The sequence below is a fragment of the Humulus lupulus genome, chromosome 7, assembly GCF_963169125.1.
Source record: "Humulus lupulus chromosome 7, drHumLupu1.1, whole genome shotgun sequence".
In the NCBI taxonomy this organism is placed as follows: domain Eukaryota; kingdom Viridiplantae; phylum Streptophyta; class Magnoliopsida; order Rosales; family Cannabaceae; genus Humulus; species Humulus lupulus.
This window is the reverse complement of record NC_084799.1, coordinates 10324123-10342927: the sequence shown is the minus strand read 5'-3', so window position 1 is coordinate 10342927 and position 18805 is coordinate 10324123. Positions and strand designations below refer to the sequence as shown.

The 18805-nt window shown below is 37.0% G+C and overlaps 1 protein-coding gene and 1 long non-coding RNA gene across 2 annotated transcripts; both read right to left on the bottom strand.

Moving 5' to 3' along the window:
* Nucleotides 1-648: 648 nt before the first annotated feature.
* LOC133791356 (uncharacterized) lies at nucleotides 649-14307 on the bottom strand. Its single transcript, XM_062229285.1, has 3 exons — nucleotides 14278-14307; nucleotides 13192-14224; nucleotides 649-981 (listed from the first exon to the last, which is right to left on the bottom strand). Exons 1-3 carry the CDS (start codon nucleotides 14305-14307, stop codon nucleotides 962-964), a joined length of 1083 nt encoding a protein of 360 aa, XP_062085269.1. The 3' UTR covers nucleotides 649-961.
* Nucleotides 14308-14645: 338 nt separating this feature from the next.
* Nucleotides 14646-16349, bottom strand: LOC133789451 (uncharacterized). The gene is made up of 4 exons (XR_009873556.1): nucleotides 16267-16349; nucleotides 16112-16186; nucleotides 15577-15638; nucleotides 14646-14858 (listed from the first exon to the last, which is right to left on the bottom strand). It is a non-coding gene; the product is annotated as an uncharacterized LOC133789451 (long non-coding RNA).
* Between the last annotated feature and the right edge of the window lie 2456 nt (nucleotides 16350-18805).

Sequence of the window (18805 nt, the reverse complement as noted above, 5' to 3'; positions counted from 1 at the left end):
ATATATACACATTTTTTTTTATGGATGCTCATGCTTCTGTTACACCGTAAGCATTAGGATTTACTCTCGTCCCATTTATCCATTCACTAGTTTAACACACTAGGATTAGGGTGCTTCGACTGATGGACATTAGGTTCAAACCCAGTTTCTGTGAAAAAGGGTCCAAAAAGGGTTCCTTTTTTGGGTTTTCAAATTTTAGGAACCGTATCTTGCACGCCAAGATATCGAGTACAAAATTAGGGTGTGTCTTTAAGGAATGCATGATTCCCAAAAATATCACCTTTTTAATAATCGCCACCTTTCTTCCCTAATATTTCAGGATTTCCCATGACATATCCACCTTCCTTCTCTTCGGTGGAACACACGCTCTGGGACTGGTCTCGTCCTTTGGATCGAGCTTGCCTTGTAGCCTCGATCATTCGAGCTTAGGTATTATTTATCTCTATACTTCTTGTTCGCTTGGCCCTCACCCTTTTAATTTCTTGTTAGATGCCGCAGAATTCGGGAAAGTGGTGGGGGTCAAAGCTCACAATTCCCTACTCACCAGTAACTCTGAGCCCGGAATCTCCTTTTACCCGGAATCAACGTTTAATTCGGGAGCACGAACTGAGGCGTGAACAAGAGGACACTCGAGATCACTTCCTGTAACACCCTCACTTATTTTAGTTAAAACCATATTTGAGGTGTTACGTTTTAAAACTATATCATAATTTATTACTGCGGAAGTCTGGACATTTTTTTTTTTTAAACTTGAAAACTTATTTCACATTATTTACATTAAACATAAAGTGTGTCTCAAACATATTATACATAAGTATTAAATAACCAAATTTATTTTCAAAACATAACTTCACACTTTATTACAAACTTCTCACTGATAACTGAAATAACCCACAAAATGTCGATATGTTCATATGTACAAATCAGGGTCAGGACCATGCTTCAGTTCTCCTCATGTCATTCACACATTTCTTTCTCTACCTGCAATACAAGACAACTGTGAGCCTAAAGCTCAGTAAGCAAAGTAATGCATGCAATGCTAATGATTACCCAATATCAATGGACATACACAACTTCTTTTTAAATTTTGGGCCCCTTAATATTGTGCACACTGTTTGAATTGGTCAATGCCTGCAGGGCTTGTTACACATATAATATAAAATTCCATGGGTTCTCCTCCGGCTAGCCATCACCACAGTGGGGCACATTAAAAACCTTATTCCATCGTTGCCCCGTCGGGCTCAAGAGTTAAGGCGGCCACACACTATGGTGGCAATACATATAACAATAACTCATATGGAGGAGAAATAAAAACGGAAATATGGCAAACAATATAATTGGTTCACTAAAGCCTAGACCAAATTATTGGGCAGCCACTATAAGCCTACTATAGGCCTCCGTTTACACTTATTAACACTTTCATTTGCCTTTTCAAAACAGTGGCACTGAACTTAAACTTCTTATTACAAATTTCTTTTATGTTGCACAAAACTTGCAAAGGCATCATATGATTAATCATCATAATATCATGCATGGTCTTATATCATATAATAATTTACCATATCACTATTATGCCATGCATACAAATTTATGATGAAGTGCCAATGTATGTTAATACCACTTACTCACAAAATATTCATATAATGCACACTTTCACATAACATGTAATTCTTGTGTTGCAGTTGAGTACTTTACTTACCTTCTGTCCAAAATATAATTCACCGTGTAACAAGTGGTGTCTTAGGTATTGATGTGCTTATCCTGAAAATGGCATGGATTTCTCATCATAATGATGGCAATAATACATTGAACTCTCATTTAAAAAGAATACCCATAAAACATCATATAAAATTTCATACCCAAAACATGCCTAAAATGCCTTAAACCACCTAGATCGAGCATTAGATTTATCTTAGACATTTTGAGAAATTTTGAAAGAGTTTCCCCTTAATTTGAGCTATCCTCAAATATCAATATCAACCAATAATCAACATCAAATAACCTGCCATAACCATATATATCCCAAATACCAACATAATTCATCATAAAGTTATCATATACCGATTTTGATAAAATTCTAATTTCCTAGATCATCACCTAAATTAAATGAGTCTCCACATCTATTCAAACATTTATAAACATATATACTCTCTTATAAACTCAATCAAATAACCAAAAATCAGCTTGTACTCCAAGAACCCCAAAAACCTCATAAAACACAAAATTTCACTTACCGAGCAACTTTTCGCCGAAAACAATCTCTTCAAGCTTTTATAAACCTCAAACCACTTGGAAACCCCAAGAAATATCTTAAAAAGGATAAAACACCATATATAAGCTTTCAGAAAAATTAAAAAACATGGTTTAACTTCCAAGTACAAGAACTTACCATAAAAAGGCTAGAACTAAGCTTAATCTACTTCTTTGGCTTTGCTTTCACTTGGATCTCCTTAGAATTTCTTCAAACCAGCCAAGAAATGGTTTTTGGTTTTCTTTTCTATCTGTTTTTCAGAGTAATGGTCGTGCAAAGTGATAAGGTTGATGAAAATTCTTTATTTTCAATGATTTAGCCTTATTGTATCAAAATTTGACACCTTTCATCTCATCATTTCACCTTTTGACTTACGAAAACCTTATCACTTCAATAATTTCGACTTAATCATCTGCTAGGCCTATTATCCTTATGTGTAAAACACTCACACCAAACCTTAGGTCCATATGACTTCATACCCAATAGTTATGCTTACCCGATCGAGCGTAGCGCACTTATGCTAAGCTCGTTTTGACTTTGCATCAATACCACTGATTATGTATACCTCCCATCAATAATTGATCTAATGGTTCTAAAACCATTTTTAAATCATCAATGAGACCTTAATCATACCTCGATTACATTTGGTAAATCCATAAATACTCAATTTTACACCGAAATACTAGTAATCGACATTGTACTATTTTTCACTACTTAACCTATTTTGCCTTCTATATCTCACTTTCATCACTTAATTCCATGCCTTGTCCATATTTTTCATACTTTCTTATATCTTGAGCACATCAAACACCCATAAAAGACAACTCAAATGCCACAAGGTTAATAATATTGAGCATACATATAGACATCACATACACAACTTTTATACTTATACATGAAAACACTTATAAGAATATGCATATGCTCAAATTATACATATTGTATGGTATGTAATGCAATGAAATCATATGATTATTGGCTATATTATATCAAAATAATGTGGGTGCTACAATCCTCTACACCTTATAAAAATTTCGTCCTCGAAATTTCTCTTACCCAAATAGCTCTGGGTATTTAGTGTTAGAAAAACTTTAATCTGTATTTAGCCCTAATTAATTCATGAGAAATCTAACTATAGAATTAAAGATTAGCGGAAGCGTACCGGAGTCCATTGAATCGTTTGTAAAAGGGTATGATCTTCCAATTTTGCATCAAAAACCTTTGAAGCCTTATTTTCCTGATGATGGGGATTCAGGAATCTGAAAAATACGATACAATGCAAAAATGGGGACCATTACCTGTTATATTACCAACTCCCAAAACAGTTAGTAATATTTATTAACTATTTCTAATTTGGCCCCTCATCAAATCAGAAATTGTCTAATTGGTATCCACATATTAAAATCATGACAATCATGCCCTTAAGTCATAAACTTTATTCCAAAATAGACCACATAATTTCGACTCATTTATATGATGACCCAACACACATTTTATATATACAATTGTGACCCCAATAAATTTCTAACAATCTCCCACTGGGCCACATATGTATATATATAAATGTGTTAACCTTATTGAGCTCATAACTTTGTCATCATAACCGTAGGCATATGCAATCTCGTCCATTAACTATATCAACATAGGATCAAAGCGATTTTCGTTGTATCAATCACAACTAAACCCATCAATGGTCACATATACCGACACAATTAAATGACATAGATCAATCATGATAATGTGGTATGAAAATTACATGCATGGTGATCTATTCATGTCAATTTTCAATTGGTCCTACTTTACTTTATAGAGATCAAAACTTTAGCTTAATGTACAAAGTGAAATAAACTGAATAACATAATTTCTGATCAGAAAAATATCCAATTACACAAGTTTCATGAAACAAATAAAACACAAAGGATAATAAAGAAAAACTCCCACTGAATCTAGATATCCCCATACTCTAAAACACCCATACGAGCAGTGTGCTCATGAAAGACCTTGGGTGGCAAACCCTTAGTAAGGGGGTCTGCTATCATGGAGTTTGTACCTAAGTGTTCTATACAAATCCGTCCACTCTGTACCCTTTCTTTTACAACAAGGAACTTGATGTCAATATGTTTTGACTTTGTCGAGCTCCTCTTGTTGTTGGAATACAATACAGCTGACTTATTGTCACAATACAACTTAAGTGGTCTTTCAATTCCATCCACAATGCGCAGCCCGGTGACAAAGTTTCTCAGCCATATACCTTGGTTGGATGCCTCATAACATGCAACAAACTCTGCTGCCATGGTGGATGAAGTAATGAGTGTTTGTTTTGCACTCCTCCATGATATAGCTCCACCACCTAACAGATATATGTAGCTGGAAGTGGATCTCCTACTATCTTGGCATCCCGCAAAGTCGGAGTCAGAATATCCAATGATCTCAAAGTGATTTGACCTCCTATATGTGAGCATGTAATCTCTTGTTCTCTTCAAATATCTCATAACCTTTTTGGCTGCTTTCCAGTGATCAATTCCTGGATTGCTTAAGTATCTGCCTAACACTCCAACAATGTACGCTATATCCGGACGCGTACAAACTTGAGCATACATTAGACTCCCAACAGCTGAAGCGTAGGGAATCTTTTGCATTTCTTGAATTTCAAGGCTTGCTTTAGGGCATTGCTTAAGACTAAATTTGTCTCCTTTAACGACAGGGGTATCACCTGGTCTACAATTTTGCATGCCAAACCTTTTGAGTACTTTATAGATATAGCTCTTTTGTGATAATCCAAGAATACCTCGAGAACGGTCTCGATGTATTTGAATTCCTAAAACAAAAGAGGCGTCACCAAGATCTTTCATCTCAAAATTTCTTGACAGAAATCTCTTGGTTTCGTGCAACATGCCTATATCATTTGTGGCAAGCAGTATGTCATCAACATACAAAACCAGGAAAACGTGTTTACTCCCACTAAACTTGTGATACACACAGTCATCAACAACATTCATCTCAAAACCAAACGAGAGAATCACTTGATGAAATTTGTGGTACCATTGACGGGAAGCTTGTTTGAGCCCATAAATGGATTTGGTCAATTTGCAAACCATCTTCTTTGGGGCTCCTGACAGAAAGTTTTCAGGCTGGATCATATATATTGTTTCATCAATGTTTCCATTGAGAAATGCTGTTTTCACATCCATTTGATGAAGCTCTAAATCATAATGTGCAACAAGTGCCATGATTGTCCTAAAAGAGTCCTTTGATGAAACTGGAGAAAAGGTCTCCTTAAAGTCAATCCCTTCCTTTTGAGTATATCCTTTTGCTACAAGACGAGCTTTATACCTTTCCACATTACCTTTTGAATCCTGTTTTGTCTTAAAAATCCATTTGCAACCAATTTTTTTCTTTCCTTCTGGTAATGGGACAAGCTCCCAAACTTTATTGTCTTGCATAGACTTATACTCTTCATTCATTGCTTCATTCCACTTTTGAAAGTTAGAAATTTTCATGGCCTGATGAAAGTCCATTGGATCATCTTCCATCATTCCAATGTCATCCTCATGTTCTTGAAGATACACTATGTATTCATCTGGATTAATAGTATTTCTTCTTTCTCTAGTGGATCGTCGCAAAGGCACTTGTTCTTGAGGTTGTTGAGTTTGTACCTCTGGGGTTTGATTGACTATGTTTGGTTGCTCTTGATCTAAAACTTGATCAATATCAAGATTGCAATCCTGAACATTGTCAAAAGCAACTAATGGAATAGAAATCAACTCATCTTCAAGAAGAGTGGTTGATTCTAAATCCTCCTAAAAAACAAAGTCCTTAACCGTATTTCTCCCCCCAAACTCAATATCCTCAAAAAACTTTGCAGTTCCCGTTTCAAATATATTCCTTACTTTGGGATCATAAAACTTGAAACCCCTAGATCGCTCAGAATATCCAATAAAGTAGCTGCTCACAGTTTTGGGTTCCAGCTTCTTTTCATTTGGCCTATAAGGCCTAGCTTCAGCTGGACATCCCCAAACGTGAAAGTGCTTAAGACTAGGCTTTCGCCCCGTCCAAAGCTCATAAGGTGTTTTTGCAACTGCTTTAGTTGGTACCCTATTCAAAATGTAGGCTGCTGTCTTAAGTGCCTCTCCCCAGAGTGATTCTGGTAAGGTTGAATGACTGATCATACTCCTTACCATATCTTTAAGAGTACGATTTCGTCTTTTAGAAACACCATTCATGCTAGGACATCCCGACATAGTGTACTGTGGGACAATTCCACACTCCTCTAGATATCTGGCAAAAGGTCCTGGACGTTGTTCACCTGATCCATCATATCTACCACAGTACTCACCACCACGGTCAGACCTGACTTGCTTTATTCTTTTGCTAAGTTGATTCTCAACTTCAGCCTTAAAAGATTTGAACACGTCCAAGACTTGAGACTTTTCATGAAGTAGAAATAGGTACACATATCTCGAGTAATCATCTATGAATGATACAAAATATTGTTGACCATTCCAAGAAGGTGTAGGAAATGGCCCACAAATGTCCGTATGTATCAACTCTAAGACGTCCATAGCTCTTTTCGCACCTAATTTCTTTGTTTTGATCTGTTTGCCTTTGATGCATTCAATGCAAACATCAAAGTCTGAAAATTCAATTGAATCCAAGATTCCATCAGACATAAGTCGCTCAAATCTATTTCTAGAGATGTGACCTAACCGTTTGTGCCATAAGGAACTTGATTTTTCATTATCTATTTTACGCTTAGTACCACGTGATTCCACATTTAAGGTTTCATTATAAGAAGCAACGGTGTCAAGCAAATATAAGTTGTCATAAACCATAAGAGAACCGGTTCCAACAGTATTTGAATTAATAGATAAACTAAAGCAGTTGTTTCCAAATGAACAACAATAACCTAATTTGTCCAAACAAGAAACAGAAACCAAATTCCGCCTAAATGACGGTACAACAAAAGTATCTATTAAGTCCAAATAGTAACCAGCACTTAACAACAACCTAAAATGCCCTATTGCTTCCACATTCACCGACTTGCCGTCTTCCACATAAATGCTTCTTTCAGCATCACTTGGCTTTCGGTAACTCAGGCAACCCTGCATTGAAACACTGATGTTAGTAGTAGCACTGGAATCTAACCACCAAGTGTTTCTTGGTACTGAAGCTAAATTTACCTCAGAACAGACCAAAGTAAGAAATGTACCTTTCTTTGCACGCCATGCGTGATACTTGTTACAATTTTTCTTCACATGTCCAGGCTTGTTACAAAAGAAACAACCATCTGAATCCTTCTGTTGTTTCTTTTGGGTTGGACCCTTAGCAGCTTCATTCTCAGATTTCCTTTTCTTGCCCTTATCTTTAGAGGTGCTTGCCAAATGAGCACTTTCAGTATTCTCTTGCTTCAATCTTTCTTCCTCTTGAACACAAAATGAAATGAGCTCATTAAGAGTCCACTTCTCCCTTTGACAGTTGTAACTGACCTTGAATTGACTGAATTGTGGAGGAAGAGAGATAAGCACTAAATGCACAAGCAAGTCATCTGAAAGCTCAAGCTTTAGTGCCTTCAACTTTGAAGCAAGGTGAGACATTTCCATAATGTACTCCCTTATGTTCTCCTTGCCCTTAAACCTCACGGAAATAAGTTTCTTTAAAAGAGTACTTGTTTCCGCCTTATCGCTTTTTGCAAAGCATTTCTCAATTTCAGCAAGGAAAGTTGTGGCATCGGTGACCTCCTCGGACACCGCACCCCTAAAAGCCTCAGGTATGCCGCGCTTGATGATCATAAGACTCATGCGGTTTGAACGGTCCCACTTCTCATAAATCCTCCTTTGCTCGGAGGTACTGGCATCCGTAAGAGAAGCAGGCCGATCCATCCTTAATGCAAGGTCAAGATCCATGCAGCCAAGAACAATGAAAATGTTCTCCTTCCAGTCCTTAAAGTTATTACCATTAAGGACCGGCACCGAATTAAGATTAGCAGATACAGAAGCAACAGCTGGAAAAGAACAATACAATTACATAAATTAACATGCTCATATAAAAAACCAAATAAAACAATAAATTCAAATGATGGTTAATCCCATCTCAAGATACCAAACACATCATTAATATCAAGTCTTTGGAAAATAATATTAATTGTAAGCGGTACTCTTGTTATAGCGATCAAACATTGACAATAAGTTATGTCAAATAATATGCAATCTTTGGACTAACATATTATTCACACAAAAATACCTTATAATTGTCACACATTTATCACCATATGTATGTATGAAACTCTGTCAAATATTAACTTACCTTTGGGTCAGTTAATAAATACATGAATTACATACACACAATTATCTTGATATTTTTATTAAATTAATCTACACAAAAGAGATCACTTTGGTGATATTTTGTTTCAATTAATTGAACTAAATATTAGATATCCTTACAAAATTCTAAAACCAAAATTTGAATTAAATTGTTACTGTATTATTATTATTATTATTATTATTATTATTATTATTATTATTATTATTATTACTTAAACTGTTATATATTTAATAAAATACTAATAACAACCATAATAAAACAAAGCCACTGTATCACAAAATATATACAGCACCGAAAAAGAACTAAAAAACTATGCAAGACAAAATTATATGATTAAATCTGAGAACAAAACCATATATATATATGCCATTGATTAACGACAATACAGTACGCCAGCCCATATACTGATTTGCATGAAGTTAAGGATGCAATCAAACATTATACTGAATCGTAATTGGTATAATGTATTCATATATATGTATATGCCCTTGATCTATGAATATATATTTGCCACAGAACATAATTGCCAAACGTAATTGGTACATATATCTGAATCTATCATATATATATGTGACTAATATATGCATTCTAACTTATGCGATATATTAGTAATCGAATGATTACAACCAAACAAACCAGAAAAATATATATTCGGCAGAAACGATTAAAACCCAAATCGTATTATTTCAATTGGCACAAACTGAATAAATCATTAACAAATTTAATCTCAAATAAAAATATACATATGCACAACGGCAAAAAGAATTTCATGGAAGACCAATAATACCATAAATTCTCAAGAACTAATTTAGGGATGCTCTTGATACCACATGTTAGAAAAACTTTAATCTGTATTTAGCCCTAATTAATTCATGAGAAATCTAACTATAGAATTAAAGATGAGCGGAAGCGTACCGGAGTCCATTGAATCGTTTGTAAAAGGGTATGATCTTCCAATTTTGTATCAAAAACCTTTGAAGCCTTATTTTCCTGATGATGGGGATTCAGGAATCTGAAAAATACGATACAATGCAAAAATGGGGACCATTACCTGTTATATTACCAACTCCAAAACAGTTAGTAATATTTATTAACTATTTCTAATTTGGCCCCTCATCAAATCAGAAATTGTCTAATTGGTATCCACATATTAAAATCATGACAATCATGCCCTTAAGTCATAAACTTTATTCCAAAATAGACCACATAATTTCGACTCATTTATATGATGACCCAACACACATTTTATATATACAATTGTGACCCCAATAAATTTCTAACATTTAGATCTCATTTCATCTTCCCGTTCCCATGTCATTTCCTCAATGTTTGAACTTCTCCACAAGACCTTAACCAGTGAAATCTTCTTATTTCTCAACTCTTTCTCTTTTCTGTCAAGAATTTTCACTGGTTTTTCTTCATATGCTAGGTCTTGTTCAACTTCTATTGGCTCGTAGTTTAGCACATGTGAAGGATCTGGCACGTATTTTCTCAATAATGAGACATGAAAAACATCGTGGACATTTGACAGTGATGGCGGTAATGCCAGTCTATAGGCTACCTTTCCCACCTTTTCCAATACTTCAAAAGGTCCAATAAATCTTGGGCTTAACTTCCCTTTCTTTCCAAACCTCATTGCTCCTTTCATAGGGGCAATTTTCAGAAATACCTTGTCCCCAATGTTGAACTCCACATCTCTTCGCTTTCAATCAGCGTAACTCTGAGCAGTTAACATTCTTTTTCTTATCTTCTCTACTGCTTCAGTTGTCCTTCTGACCAGATCTGGACCAAGATACTTTCTTTCTCCCATTTCATCCCAATGAATTGGTGATCTGTATTTTCTGCCATATAACATTTCATACGGTGCTACACCAATCATTGCATGAAAGCTATTGTTATAAGAAAACTCTATCAGACACAAATACTTCTCCCATGATCCTTGAAAATCTAGGACACAAGCTCGAAGCATATCTTCAAGAGTTTGAATGGTCCTTTCAGATTGTCCATCAGATTGGGGGTGATATGCCGTAGTAAACTTTAATTTTGTGCCCAATGCTCTCTGCAAACTTTCCCAAAACAATGAAGTAAATCGAGCATCCCGGTCTGAAATTATAGATACTGGCACTCCATGAAGTCTAACAATCTCTTGAACATATAATTCAGCCCACTGATCCATAGTATAAGTCAAGCGTACCGGAAGAAAGTGTGCTGATTTGGTATATCGGTCTACTATAACCCAGATAGCATCATGTTGTTTAGAAGTCTTTGGCAATCCAACTACAAAATCCATAGTAATCTCTTCCCATTTCCACTCTGGTATCCGTATTGGTTGTAGTAAACCAGCAGGTTTCTGATGTTCAGCTTTCACTTGTTGACAGGTTAAACACTTGGCTACAAACTCGACCACATCCTTTCTCATGTTGGGCCACCAGTAGTGTCTTTTCAAGTCATTAAACATCTTGGTCGTCCCCGGATGCACTGAATACAAGGTATTGTGAGCTTCGGTAAGGATTTCTCTCTTCAACTCCTCATTATTAGGGACACAAACTCTTTCCTTGAACTTTAGCATCCCATTACATGACACACTAAACTCATTGACCTTCCCACTTTCCAATTCACCTTTTTGTTCCACCAAGTAAGGATCCTCACATCGACCTTGTTTGATTCTCTCTAACAAGGTAGACTGAATAGTCATCACTGATAATCTTCCTGTGATTACCTCAATCTCCGCTCTGCAAATTTCCTCCTGAAGTGGTCTTGTCAATTTCCTCAAAAATGACACATTACCATGAGACTTTCTACCCAGTGCGTCTGCAACTACATTTGCTTTTCCAGGATGATAAAATATTTGACAGTCATAATCTTTCACTAGCTCCAACCATCTCCTTTGTCTCATATTTAATTCCTTCTGAGTGAAGAAATACTTGAGACTTTTATGATCGGTATATATTTCGCATTTCTCACCATACAGATAATGTCTCCAAATCTTTAGTGCAAAAACAACTGCTGCCAACTCCAGATCATGTGTTGGATACTTCTGTTCATAGTCCTTCAATTGTCTAGAAGCATAAGCTATAACTTTGCCATTCTGCATCAACACACACCCTAAACCTTGCTTTGAAGCGTCACTATAAATCACAAGTCCTTCTGATCCAGATGGAATAGTAAGTATTGGAGCAGAAACCAATCTTTGCTTCAAATCTTGAAAACTTTTCTCACAAGCTTCAGTCCATTCAAACTTATGATTCTTCCTCATGAGTTGTGTCAATGGCATTGCTATCTTGGAAAATCCTTCAACAAATCTTCGGTAATAGCCTGCTAATCCCAGAAAACTCCTTACTTCTGAAACATTTGTTGGTCTATTCCACTTACTAACAACTTCAATCTTTGATGGATCCACCGAAATACCATCTTTTGAGACTATATGGCCCAAAAATGCCACCTTCTCTAGCCAAAATTCACATTTCTTAAATTTGGCATAGAGTTGTTTTTCTTAAATTTCTCCAACATCAACCTCAAATGTTCCTCATGTTCTTCTTGGGATCGAGAATACACCAAGATATCGTCAATAAACACTATTACAAACTTATCAAGGTAGTCCTTAAACACCCTGTTCATCAAGTCCATGGATGCAGCTGGAGCATTAGTTAATCCAAATGGCATCACAAGGAACTCATAATGGCCATACCGAGTTCGAAATGCAGTCTTTGGTACATCCTCTTCTCTAATCTTTAATTGATGATACCCAGATCTCAAATTAATCTTTGAAAACACTCTTCTTCCTTGTAATTGATCAAAAAGATCATCAATTCTAGGAAGTGGATATTTATTCTTGATTGTCAACTTGTTCAATTCTCTATAATCAATACACATTCGCATTGTCCCATCCTTTTTCTTCACAAATAGCACCGGAGCTCCCCATGGTGAAAAAATACGCCTGATAAACTTTTTATCCAGGAGTTCTTGCAATTGTATCTTTAATTCCTTTAGTTCTGCTGGTGCCATTCTATAAGGTGCCTTGGACACAAGGGCTGTACCAGCAAGTAGCTCGATCACAAATTCAATTTCTCTGTCTGGAGGCAATCCCAGTAAATCTTCTGGAAATACTTCTAAGAAATCTCTAACTAACGGTACATCTTCCGGTTTTAACTTTTTCTCCTTATACGTGTCAACCACACTGGCGAGATAACCCACACATCCACTTTCCAACAGTCGCCTGGCCTTCATAACAGAAATTAATGGAATGCAACTTTTTGATGTCGCTCCAGTAAACATAAACTCATCTTCCTCCGAAGGCTTAAATATCACAGTTTTCCTTCTACAATCAATAGTGACATTATACTTTGAAAGCCAATCCATACCCAAAATCACCTCATAATCGTGCATCTCTAACATTATTAGATCAGCATATAATTCCCTACCATCAATGCAAATAGGAACCCTCCTCAACCAATGAGTAGAATACAAAATCTCTCCAGATGGTAACATTGTACTAAAAACTTCTGACAATTTTTCACACGATCTACCCAACCTTTTTACATATGTCAATGATGCAAATGAATGCGTGGCACCTGAATCTATTAATGCATGAGTGAGAATACCAGATGCAAAAATATCACCTGACACAACAGAGTTGTTGGTATCAGCATCAGCCTGAGTAATCGTGAACACCCTAGCATTTGTCCTTTGAGGTTCATCCTTCATTTGTTGGTTCTTCATCAATGGAAAATCTTTGATAAAATGATCCCCCTTGCCACATTTGAAGCAGCTCTTAGTTAGAAGCCTGCACTCCCCGAAATGATTCTTTCCACAAGTTTGACATCGTGGCATTTTTTGGAATCCAGATTGCCTGTTTTGCTGACCTCCTTTAAATTTCTTATTATGTCCTTGTCTAAATTGGAAATTCTGGGCCCCTCTTTTGTTGTCATTGTGAAAGCGGATTTGTTCTTTGTTGAATGGAGTGTCTCTACGAGGCATGCTAGTAGCAGCTTTAGCTTTTGTTATCTTTTCTTCTCTGTGTTCAGCTCTCAAAGCTTTCTCCACAGCCTGAGCATAAGAAAGAGGCCCTGTACGTCCCATATCCACATCTCTAGCCAATTCTGGTTGCAGACCCTCCAGGAAGCGATTCACTCTACTAGTTTCAGTGTTAACCAAGTCTGGTGCAAACTTGGCTAACCGGTCAAATGTCCTTGCATACTCGGCCACTGAAAGATTCCCTTGTTGTAATCTAGTGAACTCACTTACTTTAGCAGTCAACACAGCTTCATTATAAAACTTTTCGTTGAAGACCAGTTCAAATTTTGCCCAAGTCATCTGATTCACTTCTCTAGTCTGCTTAACCACTTCCCACCAGATCTTAGCATCCTTTTTCAGTGTATGTGCAGCACAAGAAACCTTTTCCCTGTCACTTAGTTGCATGAACTCAAAGATGTCTTCTAAAGAACTCTTCCAGTCTTGTGCGTCAAGTGGGTCAGTGCTACCTTCAAATACTGGTGGGCGTTGTTTTCGGAACCGTTCATATAGTGGTTCCATGGGGTGCACTACAGGTGGAGCTTGTGGAGGTGGAGCTTGTGGAGGTGTTGGAGTTTCAGTAGGTGGTGTTCGTGCTTGCCTTTTTCGTTGTTCTGCTAACAACTTCTCAATTTGTTCAGCCTGTCTATTCACTACCGCTCAAAGTTCAGCCATTTCTTGTTCATATTTATTACTGCAAGAGCCTTCAGTAGCCCCCATTCCATGTTCACGATCCATCTGTGTTATTATATATCTTTTAAGACAAAATGTCCATAACTTATGTCATTTAGCCAATAAAGCACATGATGCATGCAACCAGCACATAATAAATGCACACATAAAACTTACACGTGAACTGAGCATTATCCTTTCCTCAATGTGTACATATGAACGGTCTACAAGAACATTTTAACCATAGCGTTCTGATACCAACTTGTAACACCCTCACTTATTTTAGTTAAAACCATATTTGAGGTGTTACGTTTTAAAACTATATCATAATTTATTACTGCGAAAGTCTGGACTTTTTTTTTTTTTTTTAAACTTGAAAACTTATTTCACATTATTTACATTAAACATAAAGTGTGTCTCAAACATATTATACATAAGTATTAAATAACCCAATTTATTTTCAAAACATAATTTCACACTTTATTACAAACATCTCACTGATAACTGAAATAACCCACAAAAGGTCGATATGTTCATATGTACAAATCAGGGTCAGGACCATGCTTCAGTTCTCCTCATGTCATTCACACATTTCTTTCTCTACCTGCAACACAAGACAACTGTGAGCCTAAAGCTCAGTAAGCAAAGTAATGCATGCAATGCTAATGATTACCCAATATCAATGGACATACACAACTTCTTTTTAAATTTTGGGCCCCTTAATATTGTGCACACTGTTTGAATTGGTCAATGCCTGCAGGGCTTGTTACACATATAATATAAAATTCCATGGGTTCTCCTCCGGCTAGCCATCACCACAGTGGGGCACATTAAAAACCTTATTCCATCGTTGCCCCGTCGGGCTCAAGAGTTAAGGCGGCCACACACTATGGTGTCAATACATATAACAATAATTCATATGGAGGAGAAATAAAAATGGAAATATGGCAAACAATATAATTGGTTCACTAAAACCTAGCCCAAATTATTGGGCAGCCACTATAAGCCTACTATAGGCCTCTGTTTACACTTATTAACACTTTCATTTGCCTTTTCAAAACAGTGGCACTGAACTTAAACTTCTTATTACAAATTTCTTTTATGTTGCACAAAACTTGCAAAGGCATCATATGATTAATCATCATAATATCATGCATGGTCTTATATCATATAATAATTTACCATATCACTATTATGCCATGCATACAAATTTATGATGAAGTGCCAATGTATGTTAATACCACTTACTCACAAAATATTCATATAATGCACACTTTCACATAACATGTAATTCTTGTGTTGCAGTTGAGTACTTTACTTACCTTCTGTCCAAAATATAATTCACCGTGTAACAAGTGGTGTCTTAGGTATTGATGTGCTTATCCTGACAATGGCATGGATTTCTCATCATAATGATGGCAATAATACATTGAACTCTCATTTAAAAAGAATACCCATAAAACATCATATCAAATTTCATACCCAAAACATGCCTAAAATGCCTTAAACCACCTAGATCGAGCATTAGATTTATCTTAGACATTTGGAGAAATTTTGACAGAGTTTCCCCTTAATTTTAGCTATCCTAAAATATCAATATCAACCAATAATCAACATCAAATAACCTGCCATAACCATATATATCCCAAATACCAACATAATTCATCATAAAGTTATCATATACCGATTTTGATAAAATTCTAATTTCCTAGATCATCACCTAAATTAAATGAGTCTCCACATCTATTCAAACATTTATAAACATATATACTCTCTTATAAACTTAATCAAATAACTAAAAATCAGCTTGTACTCCAAGAACCCCAAAAACCTCATAAAACACAAAATTTCACTTACCGAGCAACTTTTCGGCGAAAACAATCTCTTCAAGCTTTTCTAAACCTCAAACCACTTGGAAACCCCAAGAAATATCTTAAAAAGGATAAAACACCATATATAAGCTTTCAGAAAAATTAAAAAACATGGTTTAACTTCCAAGTACAAGAACTTACCATAAAAAGGCTAGAACTAAGCTTAATCTACTTCTTTGGCTTTGCTTTCACTTGGATCTCCTTAGAATTTCTTCAAACCAGCCAAGCAATGGTTTTTGGTTTTATTTTCTCTCTGTTTTTCAGAGTAATGGTCGTGCAAAGTGATAAGGTTGATGAAAATTCTTTATTTTCAATGATTTAGCCTTATTGTATCAAAATTTGACACCTTTCATCTCATCATTTCACCTTTTGACTTATGAAAACCTTATCGCTTCAATAATTTCGACTTAATCATCTGCTAGGCCTATTATCCTTATGTGTAAAACACTCACACCAAACCTTAGGTCCATATGACTTCATACCCAATAGTTATGCTTACCCGATCGAGCGTAGCGCACTTATGCTAAGCTCGTTTTGACTTTGCATCAATACCACTGATTATGTATACCTCCCATCAAGAATTGATCTAATGATTCTAAAACCATTTTTACATCATCAATGAGACCTTAATCATACCTCGATTACATTTGTTAAATCCATAAATACTCAATTTTACACCGAAATACTAGTAATCGACATTGTACTATTTTTCACTACTTAACCTATTTTGCCTTCTATATCTCACTTTCATCACTTAATTCCATGCCTTGTCCATATTTTTCATACTTTCTTATATCTTGAGCACATCAAACACCCATAAAAGACAACTCAAATGCCACAAGGTTAATAATATTGAGCATACATATAGACATCACATACACAACTTTTATACTTATACATGAAAACACTTATAAGAATATGCATATGCTCAAATTATACATATTGTATGATATGTAATGCAATGCAATCATGTGATTATTGGCTATATTATATCAAAATAATGTGGGTGCTACTCTTCCGACTTCAGATAAACGAGGTCGAAGAAGGGAAAAGGAAAAGACTAAGGGTCCCTCTTCATCCAAATCCGAATACCGAGCCTAGACTGATTCCACTCGACCCTTCGCTTAAAGTGACGATTGCTTTCAAGCCAGGTGATCTTCAGTTTTTACTGATGGGGGAACCCTCTACCTCGCAGCCGAGCATTATTGGAGCTTGGTTACATCACTAGGCCAGATAACTGTTATCCAGGCGTTTCACGGTATAGGATTATCAGGCTCGCTAAGGTGTCGAGCCCCGACCTCCCACGAGCGAAGCTGCCGCGCTCCAGGAGATAGAAATCCTGACAACAAGATGAGATACACAACTTGGAGCCAGGAGCACATGAAGGCAGGGGCGGTAGTGCCCTTGAAGTCTTTTTTCAAGGACTTCACAGATTTTGTTGGGCTGGCCCTTTTCCAGCTCAACACCAATTCTTACAGGGTATTGTTTGCCCTGAGGTCGCTGTATCATGAGTTGAAGTGAGCAGGACCTTCACCAGGAGAGATTTTATATCTCTTCTGTTTGAAAAGCAATCCTTCCCGAGCTCGGGGAGGAGACGACTTCTACTATCTCTCAAGCTATCTGAAGGAGAAGAAGGTGTTCGAGGATCTTCCCAATCACCCTCTTGACTTCAAGAAGGCCTTCTTCTGGATGGATGGCCTAGCCCCATCTCGATTCTACTCGTTCAGACAGATTTGTAAGTATCTCAACCTCTTTCTTTTCTTTGCTCGAACTTTTTTTTTAGGCCCGTACTTAGTTGAAATGTGTTTGATTTTCCAGCCAACTATCATCGCCCTACCCCTACCAAGGAGATGAGGGAGCGCAGAGAGACTCTGCTCCAACTTCCTTATGGCAGGAGATCCCTTTCATATCTCCTGCATGAAGACAAGCTCCGGGCGTGTGGGCTCTTAGGGGAGGATCAGTTTACATCGGATTGGTCTAATAAGAAATACGACCGGTGGGAGCTCGTACCTCTGCCAACCGGCAACCTCCCCCCGAGGAGAGATGCGAGGCCTCCACCTCCAGTCCATCATAGGAGTCCACAATCGGGGAATGAAGCCAATGACAAGGCCTCAAGCTCGGGCTCGGATGATGAAGGTACAGTCATCCTTAGCTCGAATATGTGGTCCCCCTCCCTATTAAAGCATAAACCCGATAGGTTAGTATTATGTAAGGATGATAGGGACCATTTCTATGTATGGTCTTGGGTAGATGATATGGTACATAGGTTTGATAGCTGGCTCGGGAAATATGATATCATGTATAGCCTGAACGAGGTATGGAGCGGGATAGTCGTCCAATATGGGACCAACGACTATAGGGACCTTTGGAGGCTGACTTCCACCTATAGGGAAGGCACTCCCCCCGCCTTTTCTAAAGATGGGGGAATTTCGTGGTCACTGAGCACAAGCTCGGGAGAGAGTTCCAGTTAGGTTTCTCTCCACTTGTCTTTTATCCCATGTATGTTTGTATTATGCGGAGTACTTTATTTTTTGATAACTCATATTGTGGTGTAACTGTGCAGGCGAGATGGACTCCGACCTCGACAACATCCTTGAGAGTGGCGGGGCCAAAAGAAGCAAGCGCCCGAGAGGCTCACGGAAGTCCGAGTGTCCTGCCAAGGTCCTTAAGAGGACTGAAA